Here is a 23,703-nt window from a genome sequence, read left to right on the forward strand (position 1 = left end):
TTGTGACGCTCTCTCTCAAGGGCATGTTCTGCAGCAGAGGCTTCCATTGTGGATGGGTAACTCTCGCTCGCGGCTCCGGGCTTCTGTGCGCCGCCTCACTCACCGCTCCCCCCTGCGTTTTCTCTGCAGGCGTGCCGGCAGCAACATTAGCGGGACCAGCGAAGGCCGAGGGGAGAGCTGGAACCTGGACGACAACGTAAGTGCATTTTGCAAAGTTTGAAATGGGAATTTGCCTCCCCCCCCCTTTGGTGGCACCATGTATGTTCTAAGGCTGGGATGGCCGGAAGGGTTATGGCTCACTGATGGGGCAGAGTTTCTGTTTTTCTGGAAGAGAAGCCTTATTTGAAATCCCAGAGAACCACTCCCAGTCACAATGAGCTTCCTATGCTTGTCATTGGCCTGCCAACACCTCCCACCCACAATACCTTCCTCCTCCTAATAATAATAATAATAATAATAATAATAATAATAATAATAATTTTATTATTTGTACTCCGCTCATCTGATTGGGTTGCCCCAGCCACCCTGGGTGGCTCCCTACAAAATATTTAAAACACAACATCAAACATTAAAGACTTCCTCATACAGATGTCTTCTCAAAGTGGTGTACAGTGGTACCTCAGGTTACATACACTTCAGGTTACATACGCTTCAGGTTACAGACTCCGCTAACCCAGAAATATTACCTCGGGTTAAGAACTTTGCTTCAGGATGAGAACAGAAATCGTGCCGTGGCGGCAGCAGGAGGCCCCATTAGCTAAAGTGGTGCTTCAGGTTAAGAACAGTTTCAGGTTAAAAACGGACCTCCGGAACGAGGTACTTAACCTGAGGTACCACTGTAGTTCTTTATCTTCTTGACATCTGATGGGAGGGCTTTCCACAGGGGAGGTGCCACTACCAAGAAGGCCCTCTGCCTGGTTCCCTGTAGCTTCACTAGTCGTGGTGAGGGAACTGCCCGAAGGCCCTCAGCGCTGGACCTCAGTGTCCGGGCTGAACGATGGGGGTGGAGGCACTCCTTTATCAATATGATAGACATTTATTTGTATCAGCTGCTAGCCTTTGCCATTCAGGGACAAGCATATAAAAGCACAGCCAAGCAGCTAAAATTAGCAAGCTGAATTAAAGACAGCAGCCGTTGCGATTTTGGGCTGCTGGGGAGATCACTTTCCCGTATGGAGACGTGGGCAGGGAGCTGAAAGTCTCAAGGTGTGTTGCTGGCTGACAGGCCCCTTGAACTCTCCCTCCTGCTCTGCTTCCTCCCCAGGTGTTCGAGAGCTCTCACCAAGCCAGCTACGACGGTTCAAGCAAAGATGGCATTCACAAGAAGAAGAGGCGGACTCGGGTCCCGGACAAGCCCAACTACAGCCTTAACCTCTGGAGCATAATGAAGAACTGCATTGGCAAAGAACTGTCCAAGATTCCCATGCCTGTATGTGATTCCCCACTGCCCCATGCTCTGGTTCCAGGGGTGGGGTGGGGGGCATTTCCAGGCCACGTCCTCTTTCTGGGTGGCCTTTCCGGGGTCCACATGCCAATGTTGGGTGGGGCCAGAGATAAAAGGGGGAAGAGAAATTGATGCGAACTTTACCTTCGTACAGTATGCTAGTTCCTACACACACAATGCGATAAGGTTCTTTTTCTTGTATTAAGTCCAAGCGGTGGGGCATCTGTTGGAGGTGCTCCTCTTTACCCTGGAATCTGACACTTGAGTTGTATACTTTTTGGACCCACCTTAGTCCTGTTCCAGTAAGTTGTTTCAAACTGCTTTTAACATTGCCCAGGGACCTTAGGGGGAAGCAGGGATAAGCAATCACCATCTAGCTGGCTAAGTCAGGGAGATTTCCCAAACACTTAGGCTCTTTGACAGCAATTTGCTTTGAACGGCACCGATAGAGGAATTCATCTCTACTCCTCACTTCCCCTGAAACAAAATATAGTCGTACCTCCGCTTACATATCCCTCCGCTTACATAAATTTCAGGATATGTAAGTGGCAAACCCAGAAATGTATTTCCGGGTTTTTGCCGCATGTGCAGAAGTGCTCTACCGCTGCACACACATGCACAGAAGTGGTCTCTCTGGTTGCAAAAACTCGAGATCCGGCCGGACCTCCAGAACGGATCCCGTCTGCAACCGGAGGTACCACTCTGCTAGTTTCAGGGTTGCAGCAGGGGAGAAAAGGGTTAAATTCCACCTTCATATTTGCTCCCATCCTGTTAATTTATCAACCGCCTCCCCTGCAAACACCCACTTCTCCCTTACTGGCATTTCAAGAAACCCAATGGTTAGATGCAAAGGCTCATTTAAAGCTGAGAGAGAAAGAGAGAGAGAGAGAGAGAGAGAGAGAGAGAGAGAGAGAGAATGGGACCTTTGGCAATAGAAAAAGGGCTAAAGCAGTTTTGCATCCCAGCCTTTTGTTTTCCTATTAGTGACAAAGCTGGTTGTGGCCACAGGAACCCGGTTGGCCAGTAGTGGCGAAGATTTGTGGCTTGTGTGGCTGAGCAAGTCCGTCCCTGTTGTGGGGAGTTAGTGGTGGGGAGAGGGAAGGTTTAAACTCTGCCTTCAAAGGCAAGAAAGCCGCCTACATGCTCTGCTCAGGAGTGCCTGGAGAGCTAGCCGAGGTTAGCAGTGGCCCAGCAGCACACAAGCCACTGGCAGCGCCTGCTTTTGAAACAATCAGATATGTTTAATCAGGAAGTAATTGAATGCTTGCTTGTTACATTTCCAGAGCTGCTTCCTGATTGAGCCCACGCAGGGCAGATGCTGCCGCCGATGCTCTCCGTAGCAGAGATGCTCTGGCAGTTCTTCCCTTTGCAGATTGTCATAGTCAGTATATTTATAGCCTGCATTTCTCACAAGTAAATCTGTGCCTAAAGCAGTTCGCATTAAAATAAATAAATGTCTACACAATAACAATACATAATAGGACATATGATGTTCCTGCAATGTAACACTAAAAAATTAATAATCAGCAGTTGAACCTGTGTTTCTCAAAGTAGAATCTCCAGCTGTTGTTGGACTACAGTTCCCATCATCCTTGAGCTAGGGATGATGGGGATTGTAGTCCAACAACAGTCAGAGACCTGAGTTTGAGAAACACAAAGTTTAAACAGTTCATTTGACATATACATACAGCTTACCAATAGGTCAAGTCCAAGTATCCCATTAAGAAATTCATTTAGAAAGGTCCAGGGGTTGGATGGTGGGGCAAGGCAGGTGGGAAAATCTATCCCCGATTGTCAACATGGAATCCCCAATGCCCAACTCAGATGCAGATACACTTGTGCATTTTTCTAATGCTACACAAATGAAGTGCTACACAAATGAAGCACATTCACACCTCCTGGTTATCTCAGTCCCTGTAGGAACATTGGAATCTGCCTTTCACTGAAGTCAGACAATTGGTCTGTCTAACTTAGGGCAGTCTGCACTGACTGGCAGTGCCTCTTCAGGTAGAGGAGATTCCCATCCCTCCCTGGGGATTGAACCTGGGACCTTCTGCATGGGAAGCAGATGCTTTTCCACTGAGCTACAGCCTTTCCCCAACACAGACAGGTATAATAATAATAATAATAATAATAATAATAATAATAATAATAATAATAATTTTTTATTTATACCCCACCCATCTGGCTGGGTTTCCCCAGCCACTCTGGGCGGTTTCCAACAAAACACTAAAATACAATAACCTATTAAACATTAAAAGTTCCCCTAAACAGGGCTGCTTTCAGATGTCTTCTAAAAGTTTGGTAGTTATTTTTCTCTTTGACATCTGGTGGGAGGGAGTTTCACAGGGCTGGTGCCACTACTGAGAAGGCCCTCTGCCTGGTTCCCTGTAACTTGGCTTCTTGCAGCGAGGGAACCGCCAGAAGGCCCTTGGCGCTGGACCCCAGTGTTCGGGCAGAACAATTGAGATGTTCACCTCTTTCCCCCAGCGTCCCACTCTCAGTGAAGGGAATCTGCTTTAGCCTTGAGTATCTAACACCAGCATTTCCCCCTTTTGCTGCAGAGGGTCTTGCTGTTCCAAAATCTTAGGCCAGGCATAGGCAAACTCGGGCCTCCAGATGTTTTGGGACTACAACTCCCATCATCCCTGGACCACTGGTCCATCTGGAGGCCTGAGTTTGCCTATGCTTGTCTTAGGCCCTTTCCTTCCCTCCCACCCCCAGTGGGTAGCAGAGAAAGAGGGGTGGGGTGGGGGGTTTGCTCACAGCAGAGGTCTTTGTACAGTGTCTCCACTCCCCCTTTGAGTCAACAGGGAGTCTTTCCCCTTCAATTACGCAGGAACGTGACCCTGGCGAAGGACACAGAGGCCCCTTAATAGCCCTGGCACTGCAATGTATAAATAATCCCTTCATCCAATACACACAATCTGTAAAATTGCAGCAGTGGGCCAAATGGAACGATCCGGTGGGGCCTTTAAATCAGTCACTGCCGCTCCTGTGGCAGCAAAGAGATTAAAGTTCACATAGAAAAGCCACGCTGGGAGAGGCTTGGAAATGTAATATCGTTTTGGCATGTCGGTAAATCTTCCGCCTTCGCGGGGAGCTTTTTGTGTGGATGACAAAGGACTTCAGATACAGACACATACCACTTGCAATTATATATACATATATATTACATGCTCCTTTATGGGTTTCCCAGCCAAGTTGCTAATCATACTCGCTCAGCTGCAGCATAACATTCACTCCCCTCCCGTTGTTTTTTTAAATAGAGAGATGCTTGCTGTTTCCCCATCCATATATCCCAGGCATAGGCAAACTCAGCCCTCCAGATGTTTTGAGACTACAATTCCCATCATCCCTGCCCACTGGTCCTGTTAGCTGGGGATGATGGGAGTTGTAGTCCCAAAACATCTGGAGGGCTGAGTTTGCCTATGCCTGATATATCCCTTCTCGCCTAATAAATAACAGCAGAAGAGTCCAGTAGCAGGATCAGGCCAAGGGCCCATCTAGTCCAGTATCATCTTCCCACAATGACCAGCCAGGTGCCTTTTGGGAAGAAAGCCTGCAAGCAGGACCTGAGCGCAACAGCTCTCGCTCTCGCTCTCTCTCCCCATTTGCAGCCCCCAACAGCGGAGGCAGTTTCCTCTTCGTACAGCAAAGGAGATCATCTGGAAGCCTTTGGGAGTGGTTGCTTGAGGACATTTAATAGCTCAGTCAGTAGAACATGAGCCTCATAGTCTCAGGGTTGTGGGTTTGATCCCCAGGTTGGGCATCCCTGCATTGCAGGAGGTTGGACCGGATGATCCTCGTGGTCCCTTCCAACTCTATGATTCTATGGTTTCGTGTGTGTATGATGGCGGATAGATTTCCACCCCTCCTGTCCCAACTTGCAAAAGTAGCCCGGTCCACTCACGGGAGGCCTCTTTTTCTCACTGGCTTTCTTCAAACATCACAGGGTTTGCATTCTGCAGGGGGTGATCCAATAGGACTGGGTTATAAGGTGTCTGCTCCCTTGCTGCTGCGTGGAGATTTACAAAGTGGTATATTTGTTGTTGTTTAGTCGTTTAGTCGCGTCCGACTCTTCGTGACCCCCTGGACCAGAGCACGCCAGGCCCTCCTGTCTTCCACTGCCTCCCGCAGTTTGGTCAAACTCATGCTGGTAGCTTTGAGAACGCTGTCCAACCATCTCGTCCTCTGTCGTCCCCTTCTCCTTGTGCCCTCCATCTTTCCCAACATCAGGGTCTTTTCCAGGGAGTCTTCTCTTCTCATGAGGTGGCCAAAGTATTGGAGCCTCAGCTTCAGGATCTGTCCTTCCAGCGAGCACTCAGGGCTGATTTCCTTCAGAATGGAGAGGTGTGATCTTCTTGCAGTCCATGGGACTCTCAAGTGTCTCCTCCAGCACCATAATTCAAAAGCATCAATTCTTTGGCAATCAACCTTCTTTATGGTCCAGCTTTCACTTCCATACATCACTGCTGGGAAAACCATAGCTTTTACTAAACGGACCTTTGTTGGCAAGGTGATGTCCAAATGCCTTCAAATAATAATAAAAAATGAGATAGAAAGAGAGTGATTCCCTTCTCCTCCCCTTGGGTTAGCAACCGACCTCTCTGGCTTTCTGCAGGTGAACTTCAATGAGCCGCTATCCATGCTGCAGAGACTGACAGAAGACCTCGAGTACCATGAACTGCTTGACAAAGCCGTCAAGTGCGAGAGCTCCATTGAGCAGATGTGCTTTGTGGCTGCTTTCTCCGTGTCTTCCTACTCGACGACAGTCCACAGGACAGCGAAGCCATTCAATCCGCTCCTGGGAGAGACCTATGAGCTGGACCGGCTAGATGAGCTGGGTTTTCGCTCTCTTTGCGAGCAGGTGAGGAAAAGGGGAGGGGAGCTGGTGTGCCATTGTGGGGTGGGTTGACATCCTCTGCTTGGCCGTGGATGGGCCTGCCATTCTCTTCCAGCTGAGACCCAGATTACTCACATCCGTTGTTTCATTTATTTGTTCCTTTTTAAATGTTCAGAACTTTATTGTATACTATGTACTATACTATAGGGACACGGGGGGCGTTGTGGGTTAAACCACAGAGCCTAGGACTTGCCAATCAGAAGGTCGGCAGTTTGAATCCCCACGACGGGGTGAGCTCCCGTTGCTCGGTCCCTGCTCCTGCCCACCTAGCAGTTCGAAAGCACGTCAAAGTGCAAGTAGATAAATAGGTACCGCTCCGGCGGGAAGGTAAACGGCATTTCCGTGCGCTGCTCTGATTCGCCAGAAGTGGCTTAGTCCTGCTGGCCACATGACCCGGAAGCTGTACACCGGCTCCCTTGGCCAATAAAGCGAGATGAGCGCGGCAACCCCAGAGTCAGCCATCACTGGACCTAATAGTCAGGGGTCCCTTGTGCACTATACTATACATAGTATATGACGAGCTTAAAAAAAGTTTAAGTATAACTTTATAAAAACTACAGAAGCTTTTCTACTAGGATAATGGACGCAGCTATAGCAAGAGAAGATCAGAATATATTCCTCTATGCCACAGGAGCGGCAAGGATCCTAATTGCTAAAAACTGGAAAAAAGAAATTGTGCCAACAAAAATGGAATGGCAAGACAAACTGTTAGAGTATATTGAACTGGCTAGATTAACAGAAGCAATTAGAGACCACACTAGACAAGAATTTCAAAAAGCATGGGGAAAATGCAGAGAATACTTCATAAAACAGTGCCCTAAAATTCATACCTGGACTTGTTTCAATTAATGTCTGCAGGAGACTTTGTGGGTATTTAAGTTATAATTAGAAAAATCTTAATAATTATTCATAAAGGAAACAGCTTATAAGAAGTAAATAAGGATGCCAGAAACAGGAAAAAGGAAGTATTTTATTTGATTGTTTGTATTGTTGTATATTATGCTTGTTGTTTGTTATGTTCATGTCTGATGGGGGTGGATTTCTGTGTTGGGGGTGGGGATTTGTGTTATGTTGTAAATAAAATTTCCAATAAAAATTCAAAAAAGAAAGAAAGAACTTTATTGTATTAGTAAAATAGCAATCCAATAAGAAACAGAAAAGGGAAAAGGAAGGAAGGGAAACTTTACAGAGCAAAAAAAACTAGGATCGCAGCCATTATCTCATAATAGATTTAGTGTTTACAGCAGGCCTGCAACTTAACGCTTATCTTTCTTATGCAACTGCAACTTTAGATGGATCGTGAATAAAGAAATAGAAAGGGAGCAGGTGACTGTTGGATACGGAGATCTTGTGAGATCTTGTAGGGCCATCCACAGGATTTTCCTTTGTGGAAACAGCTTTGGAAGCCCGATACCTTGCTTCCAGGGCTCTGGGACTGTTGCACAAGATCTCACAGGGCTCTCTGAGATCTCAGATGGTGGGAGTGGTTCCAGGGACCCTTCTGACTTTGTGCAATATTGAGTTTGTGCACTGACCCCTGGAACATAACCCTTGCATAAGTTGTGGGCCTGCTGAACTGTTTTGCCAACCACTTAGACCTAACACCATTGAGGTTTGTTTCTCCTTGGGTCTCCCCTCACTCCAGGTGAGTCATCACCCTCCGGCCGCAGCCCATCATGTCTATTCCAAGCGAGGCTGGACACTGTGGCAGGAAATCACCATTGCCAGCAAGTTCCGAGGCAAATACCTCTCCATCATGCCATTGGGTAAGCACCTGCTCCCCAGGTAGAACGTTCTGTGTCCTCGGCAGCTAATCATTCCTTGGCATAGATCATAGAATCATAGGGTTGGAAGGGACCCTGAGGATCATCTAGACCAAGCTTCCTAAAACTCGGCCCTCCAGATGTTTTGAGACTGCAATTTCCATCATCCCTGACCACTGGTCCTGCTAGCTAGGGAACATGGGAGTCGTAGGCCAAAAACACCTGGAGGGCCGAATTTGAGGAAGCCCAATCTAGTCCAACCCCCTGCAATGCAGGAATATGCAGCTGTCCCTTACAGGGATTGTGCCTTCAACCTTGGCGTTATCCGCACCACGCTTAGGCCCATTGTTGTTGGGGAATTCCTTGTATCTCTAAGGCAGGGTTTCCCGAACTGTTTTTGGACTACAACTCCCATCATTCCTAGCTAGCAGGACCAGTGGTCAGGGATGGTGGGAATTGTAGTCCAAAAACAACTGGAGACCCAAGATTGGGAAACCCTGATCTAAGAGATCTCCTCTTCTATTTAAGAGCACCAAATCAACATATATTATTTTGCCGGCAACTGACTGAATGAAGATAGCGACAGTCTGGGAGGGCCCTTCAACTGCCTTGAGGTTCTGCAAAGGCCTTTCCATGTTCATGGCTGGCAGCAATTCATCAGGTCGTGGAACTGATTCTAAACCTGATAGAGGAGTTGACAACCTTAGCAGTGGGAGTTGGCTGGTATAGGAAGGGATGCTCTGAGCCACCTCCAAGTGCCGCATCCTCTCCCTCTAATCACTGGTCCTAGCGATGGCTGCTAGAATCTTTGAGAAAGTGCAGAAAGGCCCCTTTCTAGACTGGCTTATGCTGTCATGTCAAAGTTGGAACATGTGGGAATCTGTGGGGAAGGCCCTGTGGCACAGGGATGGAGCCTTTGCAATGGATGCAGAAGATCCCAGGTTCAGGCCCTGGCATCTCCAGGTAGGGCTGGGAATGCCTTGCCCAAAACCCTGGGAAACTGCTGCCAATCAGTGGGTCCACAGATCTTGTTGGGACTTTTTTAAATTACCAAAGTCCGACCCCCCCACCCCAGGAAGTGTAAATCTGGATCAAATTGGGGATAGGTGGGTGGGCTGGCATTTTGATGCCAACCATGTTGTGTGGACCCTGCCCAAAAAATGTGCCTGCTTGAGGATCCTATAATAAACACCCTCCCAGAAGCCCCCTTCATCCCCTTTCCCCTGTTATGTGAATCCTGCTGCCCAGGCATGATGGAATATTTAGTCCATCTCCATGGTGGGCAGTGAGCAAGCACATGATGTTCATCAGAAATCCCACCCCTTAATGAGAGGCCTTTGAAGAGCCTGTTGCCTGGATTAGATCAGAAGTCCATCTAGCCCAGCATCCTGTTCCCACTGTGGCCCGTGGGGAGCCCGCAAGCAGGACCTAGAAGCAAGAGTGTCTCTCTCCTTCCCTGCAGGTTACATCCACTTGGAATTCCACTCCAGCGGCAACCACTACGTCTGGCAGAAGGTGACCTCCACCGTTCACAACATCATCGTGGGCAAGCTATGGATCGACCAGGTCAGCTGAGCAAGAACTCCCCTAGCGGTCACTGTGGCGATCACACAGGGTCCCCGGACGTTTCACCGTCTATTGATCCCTGTGCCACCACTTTATTTCTCGCTGCCACCACCCAGGCCCTACCTGGGAAAATACTGAGTCCAGTCAGGGTTAAATTGGAACATAAACTTCTGTTTATTTATTGCAGTTTAACAAGCATGTGGTTTCATAAACGGTCTCAGTCAATTACAATCATGGGGTGCCCATCCAGACCTATAACTTCTGATACCTGCTCTCACTCACTAAACCACCTCTCAGATATTTACTTGTCTTCCTAGCCCTTAACTGTTCCTGACTCAGTTTATTTCACTACACTAACTCAACCTACCCACAAGACTCTATCCCAAGTCACTCCCACTCCAACCAACCACCCAACTCCCAACGAACTCTCCCTTCGCCCCTCCCAGAGCTGGTTTTATAGTCCCTCTGACTCCACCCCCTGGGTTCTGATTGGGTAGCCTGTTTAACTATTTCACCTCCAGCACTCTCCTATGTTAACGTCACAGTCACGGGTAGTGGGAATTAATGGAAGAACACAAGAAGAGCTCACTGGATCAAGCCAATGGCCCCTTTGGTCCAGCATCCTGTTCCCACAGTGACTAACTGGATGCCCCAATGGGCAGGATTTGAGCACAAGAGCTCTCTCCCCTCCTGTGGTTTCCAGCAACTGTCAGGCAGGAGCACTGCTGACTCCAGCATAGCCATTGTGGCTGGTACCCACTTCTCTTCCATGAATTGGTCCAGTCCTCTTTGAAAGCCATCCAACCTGGTGGCGGTCCCTGGTGCCTCCCTGCAGGAGTGAGTTCCATAGTTTTAACTATGTACTGCACCGAGAATGGAGCCCATACTAGGGACAGTGGGTGGGCCTCCTTATACATTACTGAAGGCTTCCTGTGAGTCTTCTCACACATTGTGCATTCATGTGCTCCCCTGAAGATGCAAAGAGTGAAAGCAGCAGCACACATTTGCAGGTGAGCGACAGAACAGGTACACTCTTTGGCAAGCTGAGATAGGGCACGGTGACTCCCTTCCGACTTTACCCTCAATGGCAAGCCCAGACTCGCTGCCACCAAATGTGTGAAATGGCCCAATAGACTTCCCATCCCGCAAGACAAATATCTGTTGCATCTGAGTAACTGGCCTCTCTTACTTCTATGTAGGAATGATTAAATATTTGTGGAAGCAACCCTGTTGCAAGTTGATATATTATTGCTTTTAACTTAGATTTTACATGCACATCCTGTGTTTTAAACAGCTGCATTCAATCTTATTTTGGCACGTGTTTGGCGTTGCTTAAAAAAAGGCATGATTTAAAGCCCTTTTGTGGTTTAGAGTAACGTACATGGAGCTTTCAAGATACTCAGAGGTTAAGGTAAAGGTAAAGGGACCCCTGACCATTAGGTCCAGTCGTGACCGACTCTGGGGTTGTGGCGCTCATCTCGCTTTACTGGCCGCGGGAGCCGGCGTACAGCTTCCGGATCATGTGGTTAGCATGACTAAGCCGCTTTTGGCAAACCAGAGCAGCGCACAGAAATGCCATTTACCTTCCCGCCAGAGCGGTACCTATTTATCTACTTGCACTTTGAGGTGCTTTTTAACTGCTAGGTTGGCAGGAGCAGGAACCGGGCAACAGGAGCTCACCCCATCACGGGGATTCGAACTGCCGACCTTCTGATCGGCAAGTCCTAGGCTCTGTAGTTTAACCCACAGCGCCACCCGCGTTACCCCCATATAATTTTGAAAGTCGAGAAATCTCTCCTGAATTGCTGGTGGGGTAGATATGGAAGAAATGTAGAACTAATCTCTTTGCATTTTCTTTCCTCTCTTTTCCCCTAGTCTGGTGACATAGAAATCATCAACTACAAATCAAAAGACAAATGCCAACTGAAATTCACTCCCTACAGCTATTTCTCCAGAGATGTCCCCCGAAAGGTAGGCCTCCCCCCCCCACCCCGAGAGATGCAGGGCTACTCTGCCTTTATACTGGGGGTGACTAACCTGTAGCCTTCTAGAATTCGTTGGACTCCAACTCCCATCATTCCCTGACCCCTGGCTGTCCTGGTTGAAGATTATGGGAGTTGGACCCTCAACAGCATCTCACAAGCCACAGGAAAGGACTTGGAATATCCACACAAGGCATGATGATGGCAGAATGTAATCTTTGTCTGAAAAACAGACAAAAAGGGGTGCATGCTCTGAACTGCACTTGTGACTTCATTGAAATACAGTGGCCTTTTATAAGATTGTCAAATAACATTTCAATGACCAGCACCCACCGAATTGACAAACAAGTTTATGGTAAGACTTGATGAACGGATCATCTGTTCTGGGAGAGAGAGAGGGGAACTTTTATGTTCAGTTAGTTGAAAATTAAATAAAAAGTTCTATTTTAAAAGGGAAAAAGAAAACCAGAGAGCATAAGTTAGTTGAAACAGGGGTGGCCAACATGGTGCCTTCTGGGTGTTGTGATGGACTATAACTCCCATCATCTCTGACCACTGGCCCCATGCTGTTGGGATTTGATGGGAGTTGTAGTAGGGATGAAGGAAGTTGTGCTTTTAAACATCTGGAGGGAACCAAGTTGAGGAAGTCCGCTGTAGGACTTTGTGAAGACCGTGAGCTGGGTGGGACGCGGCTGCTGACAGACATTGCGTCTCTACGGAGGGTCTTTGAATCCTCAATGTTCCTTCCTAGGTGACAGGCCTAGTCATGGATGCGGAGGGCACAAGTCACTATGTCATGTCCGGCACATGGGACGAGAAGATGGAGTGCTCCAAAATCGTGCAGAGCAGCCAAGGAAACGGCAGCTCAGAGGGCAAGGTGCCCAAAACCGTCTACCAGACGCTGTCCCCCAAGGTCCTGTGGAAGAAATACCCTCTTCCGTGAGTCTGCCCAACAGGGCTTGGGTGCCGCGGGTGTCGCCAAACCCACATGCCTGCGTATTTTAGGGGCTGGTGTAAGAATCACATTTCCGTGGCTAATGGGTCTGACAAACAGCAAACAATCTTGTCTCCAGATGTTTCCCTCTCCAGATGTTGCCAAACAGCATCTCCCATCAGCTCCTGCAACAAATGACAAGGGATTATGGGAGTTGTAGTTCAGCAACACCTGGAGGACCCCAGGCTGCCCACACCTATTATGCTGAGTCTGACCATTAGTCTTGTCTCTGTCGCTGCTCCCTAATCTGGCTGATGGCGGTTCTGGGAGGTCACTGGTAGAGGTCATCCTTTTCAAACACAGAGACCCAGAATTCAACCCTGGACCTGCTTACGTCCTGCCGCTGCAGGGCAGGGGGAGGGAGGGTGTAACAGGCGCCGAAATCCAAATGGCAGCCTGCCTGCCCTCATTTTAACTTTCCGAAGTAGCATTTATATCCCACCTCTCCTCCAAAGAGTGGGTTTTCCTCTCTGTGTTTTCCCCTCACAACAACCTTGCGAGGTAGGCACCCTTTTGATAATTCCCCAAGAGTTCTGTGGCAGCCCCTGTGGAATTCCTTCCTGGTGAGAGGTGCTTCTTGCACATTACAGAGCTTTTGTCATAAGCTGAAGGCCTCTTTATCCTGACCTTTGACACATACATACAAATAATATATAGGTAAAGGTAAAGGGACCCCTGACCATTAGGTCCCGTCGTGGCCGACTCTGGGGTTGCGGCGATCATCTCTCTTTATTGGCCAAGGAAGCCTGCGTACCTGTGGCCAGCATGACTAAGCCGCTTCTGGCAAACCAGAGCAGTGCATGGAAACACCGTTTACCTTCCCGCCAGAGTGGTACCTATTTATCTACTTGCACTCTGACGTGCTTTCGAACTGCTAGGTTGGCAGGAGCTGGGACTGAACAACGGGAGCTCACCCAGTCACGGGGATTCAAACCGCCGACCTTCTGATCGTCAAGTCCCAGGCTCTGTGGTTTAACCCACAGCGCCACCCACATCCCCCAAAGAATATATGCCCATCCTATTTGTCTGATTGCAAATTGTTTTAGCCAATTTTAAATATTGTATTTTTATAATGTTGTCACTTGGACCTCATGGTGAAGGGCCAGTAAGAAAACCAGGAAATATTAATAAGCAGCTGTATAGGCCAAGAGGCAGTAACTGGCCCAAGGTCACCTGCCAGAGAGCTTTGTGGCTTAGTGTGTGTTTGAACCCTTGTCTCTCGTGGCCTAAGTCCCACGCCCTAAGGTACTCTAGTCACTATTATTATTTACTAAGTATATTAGGTGGGGTTTTTGTCATGGCCACTCAAAGGGACTTAGAGTATTTTAAGCAATATAAAAATAAAAAAAACCATACATACAAACATGAAAGCCAGCATTTAAAAAATCTAAAATATAATCTTGTTTGTTTGCTTTTAACTACCGTATTTTTCGCCCTATAGGACGCACCGTCCCATAAGGCGCACCTAGTTTTTTGGGGGGAAAATAAAAGGAAAAAAATTATTTCCCCCCCAGGCGCGGGGCTGGGGCGGGGGAGGCCCGCCGGAGCTTCCCCTGACCCCAGCCCCCAAACAGGCAGCTCTCTGCAAGCCGTGGGAGCCCAGGGCCGGCTCCCGCCGCTTGCGGAGAGGTCCGCGAAGCCTGGACGTGCTGAGCTCAGCGCGCGCAGGCTTCCGCATGCAGGCACCTCTCCGCAAGCGGCAGGAGCGCTCCCCCCGCTTGCGGAGAGGTCCGCAAAGCCTGGACACGCTGAGCTCAGTGCGCCCAGGCTTCCGCATGCAGGCACCTCTCCGCAAGCGGCGGGAGCGCTCCCCCCGCTTGCGGAGAGGTCCGCGAAGCCTGGAGAGCGAGAGGGGTCTGTGCGCACGGACCCCTTTCGCTCTCCAGGCTTCAGCGAAAGCCTGCATTCGCCCCATAGGACGCACACACATTTCCCCTTCATTTTTTGAGGGGAAAAAGTGCGTCCTATAGGGCGAAAAATACGGTACATTAAAGCATCTCGCCTGTGCAAAAATGCCATAGATAATTAAAAGCCAAGGCCTGGTGAAAAGAGAATGCTTTTGTCTGGTGCCTAAGGATATGTAGCAGTGGTGCCCGGCGAGCCTCCCTGGGGAGAGCATTTCCACATGCAGGAAGCCACATTGAAACGGCCCATTTTGGGGTTTCCACACTATGCTCATAACTATCTTGGCACGATTGTGCACCACTGGGGCCTGATCCCTTGGGAAGTTCTTTCTGTGTCAGTTGAAGTGCAGCTGCATGTGATGGGTGCAAAAATGTGTGGGCGCAAAAATGCCACCGCATGTTTTTATTTAATTAATTTATTTATTGAATTTATATACCGCCCTGTACCCGGAAGTCTCAGGGCAGTTCACAGAAAAGATCCCAATATATAAAATAAAAATAAAAACAATACCCCCCCCAAAGAGTCACATTTTTAAAAGGGCATAGGATGTCCATCAGGTCAAACATCAGGTTAAAAAGGAACATTTTTGCCTGGCGCCTAAAGGTGTCTAATGAAGGCGCCAGGCGAACTTCTCTGGGGAGAGCATTCCACAGACAGGGAGCCACTGCAGAGAAGGCCCCGTTCTCGTGTTGCCGCCCTCTGGACGTCATGAGGAGGAGGCACACAAAGAAGGGCCTCAGAATATCATCTCAGGGTAGGTTCATATGGAAAGAGGCGGTCCTTGAGGTATTGCGGTCCTGAGCCATTTAAGGCTTTATAGATCAAAACCAGCACTTTGAATTGGTTCTGGAAATCAGTCGCCAGTGCAGTCGGACCAGGATCGGTGTAATATGCTCAATCCGTCTTGAGCAACCATTTTGCTGAGTTCTGCACTAGCTGAAGTTTCTGAACCGTCTTCAGAGGCAGCCCTACATACAACGCATTGCAGTAATCTAACTCTGAAGTTACCAGAACATAGACAACAGTAGTTCGGCTTCCCTGTTATGATCTTAGCCATGGGAAGGGGACTTCAGATGGCCAAACACCTAAGCCCATTCATGCAATGGACACACGCTCTTTCTTAAACCGGCCATGGGTCTTCCTCCTGCAGGGAGAATGCTGAAAACATGTACTTCTTCTCCAACCTGGCTTTGACGTTGAACGAGCCCGAAGAGAGGATAGCCCCCACGGACAGCCGCCAGAGGCCTGACCAGCGGCTCATGGAGAACGGCAAGTGGGACGAAGCCAATGCGGAGAAGCAGCGGCTGGAAGAGAAACAGCGGGCCGTGCGGCGCAAGCGGGAGGCAGAGGCAGCGGAGGCCCTGGAGGAAGGTACGGGTCAAAGGCCACATTCCCGCCATACATTTAAAGCAGTACGATACCCCTTTAAACAGTCATGGCTTCCCCCAGAGAATCCTGGGAGCTGTAGTTTGTTACGGGGGTGGAGAGTTCGTGAGGAGAGACTCCTAGTCCCCTCCCAGGGCTACAGTTCCCAGAGTGGCTTGATAATTATTATTACAGTGGTACCTTGGGTTACAGACGCTTCAGGTTACAGACTCCGCTAACCCAGAAATAGTACCTCGGGTTAAGAACTTTGCTTCAGGATGAGAACAGAAATCACGCAGCGGCAGTGGGAGGCCCCATTAGCTAAAGTGGTACCTCAGGTTAAGAACAGTTTCAGGTTAAGAACAGACCTCCGGAACGAATTAAGTTCTTAACCAGAGGTACCACTGTAATGGATTATTATTAATGGTGCTTTTCCTCCACCTTTTCCTCCAAGGAGCTCACGGTGGCTCAAGTTCTCCTCCACATGTTGTTCTCACAAATCCCATGAGGTAGGTTAGGCTGAGCGAGTGACTGGCCCAAAGTTACACCCGGTGAGCTTCATGGCCGAGTGGGGATTCGAACCCTGGTCTCCCAGGTCTCCCAGGTCCTAGTCCAACACTCTAACCACTACATCACCTCCGTCTCTCTCAACCCATCCCTCTTCCCAGGGAACTCTGGGAATTTTAGCTCCAGGGGAGGAATAAGGGTCTCCCCACAACTCTCAGCACCCTGAATTCTTCAAGGGGAGACCTGACTGCTTGCAGGGGCATCGTGGCACTTTAAATGTATGCTGTGGTTGTGGCCAAAGTACAACAGGAAGAGTTCTGAGGCCAACGAGCTGCCTGGAGGGCCCTCCTGCTAGAGCAGAGCTTTCCATGTTGGTGACACACTTTTTAGACATGCATCATTTCACAACACAGTAATTCAGTTTTACTAGCAAACCGGGAGTTAAAACTAACCCCTTTCTAGTCCCAGGAGCAGCTTGGAGAGCATTCGCATGACACGCCTACACACTAAGGCAGGCTTCCTCAACCTTGGCCCTCCAGATGTTTTGAGACTACAATTCCCATCGTCCCTGACCACTGGTCCCCCTAGCTAGGGTTCATGGGAGTTGTAGGCCAAAAACATCTGGAGGGCCGAGATTGAGGAAGCCTGCACTAAGGTGTTTTGACACACAGTTTGGAAAGCTCTGTGCTAGAGCAAGCAGTCTGTCTACTCAAGATGTTGTTGCTGATAATGATAATAATTTATTTTATTTTATTATTTGTAACCCGCCCATCTGAATGGGTTTCTCCAGCCACTCTGGGCTGCTTCCAGCACATATAAAAACATAATAAAACATGAAATATTAAAAAAAAATACCTATACAGGGCTGCATTCAGATGTTTCCTAAATGTTACAAAATTACTTAACTCCTTAATATCTGATGGGAGGACATTCCACAGAGTGGGCTCCACTACTGAGAAGGCCCTCTGCCTGTAGCTTCACTTCTCACAATGAGGGAACTGCCAGAAGGCCCTTGGAGCTGGACCTCAGTGTCCGGGCAGAACAATGGGGGTGGAGACACCCCTTCAGGTATACTGCGCTGAGGCTGTTTAGGGTTTTAAAGGTCAGCACCAGCACTTTGAATTGTTCTCGGAAACATACTGGGAGCCAATGTAGGTCTTTCAGGACCAGTGTTATGTGGTCTTGGTGGCCACTCCCAGTCACCAGTCTAGCTGCCGCATTCTGGATTTGCTGTAGTTCAAAGGTAGCCCCACGTAGAGAACATTGCATTAAGCCAAGCGGGAGATAACCAGAGCATGCACCACTCTGGCAAAACAGTGCGCAGGCAAATTCTTTGGGCTACAAGTCCCATTGGCCTCAGCCATGCATCAACCAGCCATGCTGGCCAGGGCTGATGGCAGCTGGTAATCCAAAACATTTGGAGGGCACCAGGTTGGTACTAATGGAAGACCCACATAGCAACCAGCCATGGAAAAAATGGGCCACACATATAGAAAGGAATTGAGGAAGCCAAGGATTAGATTGCATCACAGGTCAATCGCCCCGAGCATGGAACGTGTGGTTTGAGTCTTCATCAGGGGTTAGCCTGTCTGCTGCATCAGGTACACCACCTTCTGAGTCTCCTCTCTCAAATCACAGAGCACATGTCATCATCCTGTGAAACCCTTTAGAATCCTAGTGCATTTCTGTGATGAACAGGGAACAGCTCGGTCCCAGTGAAGCTGAATGTTGGAAGATGCAGGACAGATAAAAAAGTTGTATTTTAAGCAGCGCATAGTTGAAACTATGGAACTCCCTCCCACAGGAGGCAGGGCTGGCCCCCAACGTGGGTGCCTTTAAAAGAGGATTGGACAAATTCATGGAGGAGGAGGCTGTTGGTGGCTCCTAGCCTGTGCATTTTTTCTTTAAAAATGTTTAGGGGTACTCTCATTTTGACTCAAGAAAATCACCATTTTATAGTTAAAATCAGGAAAAATAAATACAGTGAATGGACAAAAGTACAGAGAACATGCATTACCTCATATTACACAGCCGACAGCTCACTGTAATCTTCCCTATTCCTCTGCTTGCTGTTGGTGTCCGTCGCCAGATATCCTTTCAAAAACCATGAATTTTCATACACTGAAGGCTTAAACAAACTCAAAGGGGAGGGCCTACCAATTTTATAAATGTTAAGTTGGCTACAGTGTCTAAATGCATTCCACACTGCTTCACACATTAAACGCCCGCTTCCGTCTGGGACTCAGGAAACACCGTGACAGAAAATGACGCCCGCCATCAGGGGTAGCAACGGAACTGGCGATTCACTGTGCTAGAGAAGAAACTAAAACTTTTTTTTTTTTAGTATCTTCTCTCGTTAGATTCACAAAATGTTTAGGGGTATGCGTACCCCTGCGTCCCGTCCCCCTTAAAAAAACCCACTGTTCCTAGCCATGATGGGCGTCCTCTGCCCCCACAGATGGAGGCAGTGATGCTTCTGAATGCCAATTGCTGGAGACCACAAGAATGTGCTCAGGTCCTGGCTTCCTACAGTCACCTGGTTGGCCACTGCTAGAACAGGACTCTTCCTACGTAAATTCCAAGACCGCTGTCTTAACCTCTTCCCTCTTCCTTTTCTTTACAGGCAAGGACTACAGAGGCTACAGCCCGCTGTGGTTTGAGCGGAAGGTCGACCCGGTCACCGGGGAGCTGATGTGCGTTTACAAAGGTGGATACTGGGAAGCGAAGGAGCACCAGGAGTGGAGTGCATGCCCCAATATATTCTGAGCGGCTTCTGAGCTGGACTGGCGTCTCCTGGGGCGGGAGAGGAACCTCCCCCCATCCTGTCCACAGGAAAGAGGAGCTGGTAACAGAAGCACTCCAGGGAGCGTCCTGCTGGTCAACACACACTTCAAAGAAACACACAAGAGTTTAAATAAATGCAGATTTTTTAAAAAATGAAAAGAGAAAAACTGCAAGACAACAACCAAACAGGGAATTCCAAACCTATTTTTATGCACTAATGAAATGGCATTTGGGGGTGTTATTTTTTTTTCTTTTAAGTGACTTTTTAAAGCTACCAATTAGGATTGAGAGATGATGGATTTCCCCCCCCTTTTCTTATTAAGCCTGGCCTATTTATTGCTGCATCAGGAGATACAGCTCCTTACATATTTTGAGCTTCCGGTTCTCTTAACCGAAGCTCTGACATTTCCAAAGATGCACGTATTTGTGGGGGAATGATGTATGTTTGATTCTTTTTTCTTTCTCTCTCATTTGTGCGCTGGGGACTTGAAATATCTTTTATATATAAAATAGTATACGTATAATTCAGGTTCTTTTTCTAAAGATGCAGCAACTCCCTAACCCATGTCCCAGATGGGTCCTAAATTCTAGGGAGAAAGTGCGGTGTCCGGGGGTGAGGGGGGGGGAGTTAACAAGCCAATAACTTTTCCCCACCCCATTTTGAGTTTTGCATCTTTGGAGAAGGGTTGGAGGAGCGTTCTGACCACTGTGGTTTAAGTTCCCTCCCATGCTTTTTGGAGTACTTGGATCCAGTATTGGTCAACAGGCAATATTTTTGTTACTTTGTCTTTAAAAATCAAGTCTCTGGACGGTTTTGTGTTTTGGGGCGTGTATGGCCATTTAATTTTGGTTCTGTAATCACTCCCTTGGTAGAGAAGTCCCCCTTTCACCAGCTGGTTGTTCTTTTCCGAAAGGACTTTCCCGGTGCGGCTAGGCTTGGGGAGAGCTGGAGATGAACCCTGGCATGCCTCGATGCCATCTTGCTAGTTCCTACCCCCCTCACTTTGAGATTACGGCACAGGAGCTGGGTGCAAGCCCAGGCAGGGTGGAACTGAAGGCTCCCCCACAATCTATTTGGTTAGAAACAGCACCCTCCTTCTCCATCACACACCCACAAGGCTGCTCATTCACACAGCCAGCAGTCACAACAAACTGCCGAGCCCCTGGCGCCGTGAATTAATGTGACGCCGGTGGCGAGGCGCATCTGGGCAGCACTCTCTCCATGCGCAAACGTGAGACACCTCTGTGGGCCTCGCTGGCGCCATCTTTGTAGGAAGCACACATGGACACTCCCTCTCCTTGCTTGCTGTCCTCTTCATCAGAGGCCTGGTGACTGGAAGATTCAGAGAGCGGTGCTGGCAGAGATGCCAGGGGGCACTGCCCTCTGCTGCAGTCAAGGGGAAAGTGGGTTTTCCAAGGACAAATGCCTTCATCCCAGATGCCTCACAAGTAGCAAGTCAAAATGTGCTCTCTCTGTCTTAGAGCATCCCATTCTCTCTCCTGCCCCTGTTTGTTATTCAAGGCTAGCCACTGAGCTGCCGACAAACCCACGTTCTCTGAAATCGCAGAGGCATTGATACCATTTTGCCAGCTGTTCTTAAATTGCCCGACTGACCACCTTTCTCCCCTGACCAGAACTTGCACAAGCAGGCTCTAGTTTCAGCCCTAGTTCTGGATTTTTTGGGGGGTGTTCCAGGGAAGTTCTGCCTGGCACCTGGATTTGCACGTCCCTCTGGTTTGCCAATGCCGAAGGCCTGGCTGCCTGGTGTTTCCCTGTGAAAGAATGGTGCTTGGGACAAATGTCCCTTACGTCCAATGGGCCGGGCGGCTCTTTTTGAGAACTGAACAGGGTCCATAGGCCTTTGCCTTTGGAAAATAAGAGAGCCGCCCAGTCCTCTGGCTCACAAAATCACATCTTGACAGATGCAGGAACCAGCGGATTTCTTGTGGCCAGGCACATTTTTGCGGGGCGGCGGGGAGAAAACGAGCAATAACGAACTTCAGGGCTTCACTCTCTGCCCCCAGATTGCAAAGGGGAGGTCTTGAGTCAGGTTATCCCCAAGAGGGATTTCCAAAAACCCTTTCCCTCACAGCACCTGTAGGAACTGATATTTACTCTTCTCTGCGTTCGCAAGTATATATGTATATACATGCACACACACCTTTGCACAGTATATTTATATATTTATACAAATCTACATAACCTGTGCAAATACACACACACACAAACACGCATATACACACCGTACAATGTAACTGTAGTGACTGAACATCAGTATGCCAACAGCTGATTTCAGTGTGCTCTTTAATCTTAATTATTTATTTGCTTCTAATTTATATATATTATATATATAAAAATATATATAAAATTATTTTTGTTTAAATTTATATGGTACATAAAGTAGGGGTGGGGATAATAATGAAGACGGGTGTGTGCCTCTGTCTGAATTTTCTTTTTATAGTGCAAATTACATGTACGGTAAATCTTGATTCCTCTTTTCAGGGTAGGTGTCCTCTGTCTCTCTTTCTTTCTTAACGAGGAAAAATAAAAGTGTTGAGGTTAGAGGCACCGTCCATGCTGAGCTCCTGTTCATTTCGACGGCTTGCGCAGGAGAGCGGTCTCCAGGATTGTGCCCCCAGACCATTGATTTATACACAGAGAGAGGAGATAAGGGTCTTGCCTTGCTAACATTTGCTCCAAAGCCGCAGACTGAATAGATTCAGCAGGCCGGGTGTGCGCCGGCTTCCTCTTGAGCAAGCCCCTTTCTCTCAGCTGCTGTTTAAAAGGAGATGCTCCGGGTAGATAATGCTTCTAAGGGTCCCGATTGCTTGGCCTCCCCCAAACCTGTGCGCTTCCAGATGATTTGGACTACTGCTGGGGAAGGCTGATCCGTATCCAGTGTGGGGAAGCTTTGGCCCTCCAGGTGTTGCTGAAATGCAGTTCCCATCGTCCCCAGCCATGGGCCATGCTTGCTGGATCCGATGGGGTTTGTCTGGGAAGCCAAAGGTTCCCCCGCACCCAAATCTAGAAGAAGAAGAAAAAACCATCCCTTTCCAAAGAAAACAACACATTTCCTGTTCCTGAAAATTCCCATCGAGCCAAACCAGTAGCTTCTGATGTAGTGTTCCTCCTGTGTTTTACTTGAAAAAAATTACTCAAGATACTACCACTTTTGGGGTGCTTCTTTTGGATTTGTTTCCCCCCACTCCTGTATCCTGGCAGGGGTTGGGGTTGGGGGTGGGAATGTAAATGTGTGCGTCTGAATTTTTATTTATTTTTTTAAAAGTCAAAACCTGCTGCAGCAGTGTTGCCAAAGCCCACCACGAACTGCTGTTTTAAATATATAAATACGTATATATAGATAACGTTTCGATCGAGTCAGCAATTATGTCTTCAACAAGGGTAGTTTTTCTTAGGTAACAACAACAACATGCTGCAAAACTCGTGGGCAGAAGCGAAAGAAGTTTGATGCCGTTCTTGAAAATCTGGTGTGTGTGTGTGTGTGTGTGTGTGTGTGTGTGTGTGTAGGACAGTTGTACTCCAAATGAATTGAGAGAGGGTTTTAATTTGGATAAAGGATTTATTTCAAACACACTTTTTGAAAATTGACTTTCCTCTGTTCATATATACAGCCCAGATTGGAGGCAGTTCTGTGAGCTCTGAGGCTGCAAACGGGTGTCGTTTTTCCGGAATCAAAAGGGGAAGCGACAGAGCCATTGTTGCACCAACGTGGGCACAGAAACCTTTTGTTGTTGTTGTTGCATGCATTACCTGTACAAGGATGGCATGGTTTGTTTTTAATGCTTGAAAAACCCATCAAACTATTTGGCCTGAAGTCACAGTGGGACAGGAAAGGATATCTCCCTCCAGGGATTACGTTTCTTCACCTCCTTTTACTTTCTGCAGCTGGAGACAGTTCTGCAATGTGGGGGTCTCGTTTTTTCCCCCTTTCCAGACAGCTGATGCACCATCTTCAGAAATGGGAATGGCTTGCTGGAGAATTAAAACAGGTCCGTTGCATTGTGAGCAGCTGCTCTCCAATAGTTGAGGACGAAGGGTGTCTGGCTTTTTACCAGGCTGACTCTTTCCTCTGCCACAAACTGTAGCATTTTCCCAGAACTTCCGAGCCAATGTGATCCAGTCTGCTGGACCGCCTCAGATGTGATTATTCCGCACGAGCTTTTCCTAACCTGGTTTCCTCCCAGTGTTTTAGTCTACCATCAGCCCCCAAGATCACTTTGCCGTGCTGGCTGGGGCTGATGGGAGTTGTAGTCTAAAACATCTGGAAAGCACCAGGTAAGAGAGGGGAGGTTGCTGGAGACACCTGGATGCCCTAAGGTGCTCTTTTACCTAGAGCCAGAACAACCGAGCAAGCAGTGGTTTTCAACTCTTTGTACACTCTTTCTCAGTTCAGTTTTTAATGCTGTAAAAAATAAAAGATACAGGGGTTTCTTGCTTTGCTTTTGTTTTCACTTTAAAGGCCTAA

The 23,703-nt window shown here is 48.2% G+C and overlaps 1 protein-coding gene across 11 annotated transcripts in view; it reads left to right on the forward strand.

The window, feature by feature from the left end:
• Nucleotides 1–21,790, forward strand: part of OSBP2 (oxysterol binding protein 2) — a 159,597-nt gene extending 137,807 nt beyond the window's left edge. For all 11 annotated transcript variants that reach the window (XM_083717116.1, XM_083717119.1, XM_083717120.1 and 8 more), the window contains 9 exons: nucleotides 130–196; nucleotides 1,265–1,429; nucleotides 6,069–6,314; nucleotides 7,996–8,116; nucleotides 9,576–9,679; nucleotides 11,555–11,650; nucleotides 12,413–12,600; nucleotides 15,711–15,931; nucleotides 19,056–21,790. In XM_083717116.1, coding sequence (XP_083573242.1) covers nucleotides 130–196; nucleotides 1,265–1,429; nucleotides 6,069–6,314; nucleotides 7,996–8,116; nucleotides 9,576–9,679; nucleotides 11,555–11,650; nucleotides 12,413–12,600; nucleotides 15,711–15,931; nucleotides 19,056–19,198 — 1,351 coding nt within the window. In that variant the 3' untranslated portion in view covers nucleotides 19,199–21,790. The remainder of the gene's footprint in view (nucleotides 1–129; nucleotides 197–1,264; nucleotides 1,430–6,068; nucleotides 6,315–7,995; nucleotides 8,117–9,575; nucleotides 9,680–11,554; nucleotides 11,651–12,412; nucleotides 12,601–15,710; nucleotides 15,932–19,055) is intronic.
• The last annotated feature ends 1,913 nt before the right edge of the window (nucleotides 21,791–23,703 follow it).

Source organism: Podarcis gaigeae (genome assembly GCF_964106915.1).
Source record: "Podarcis gaigeae genome assembly, chromosome: 16".
NCBI lineage: Eukaryota > Metazoa > Chordata > Lepidosauria > Squamata > Lacertidae > Podarcis > Podarcis gaigeae.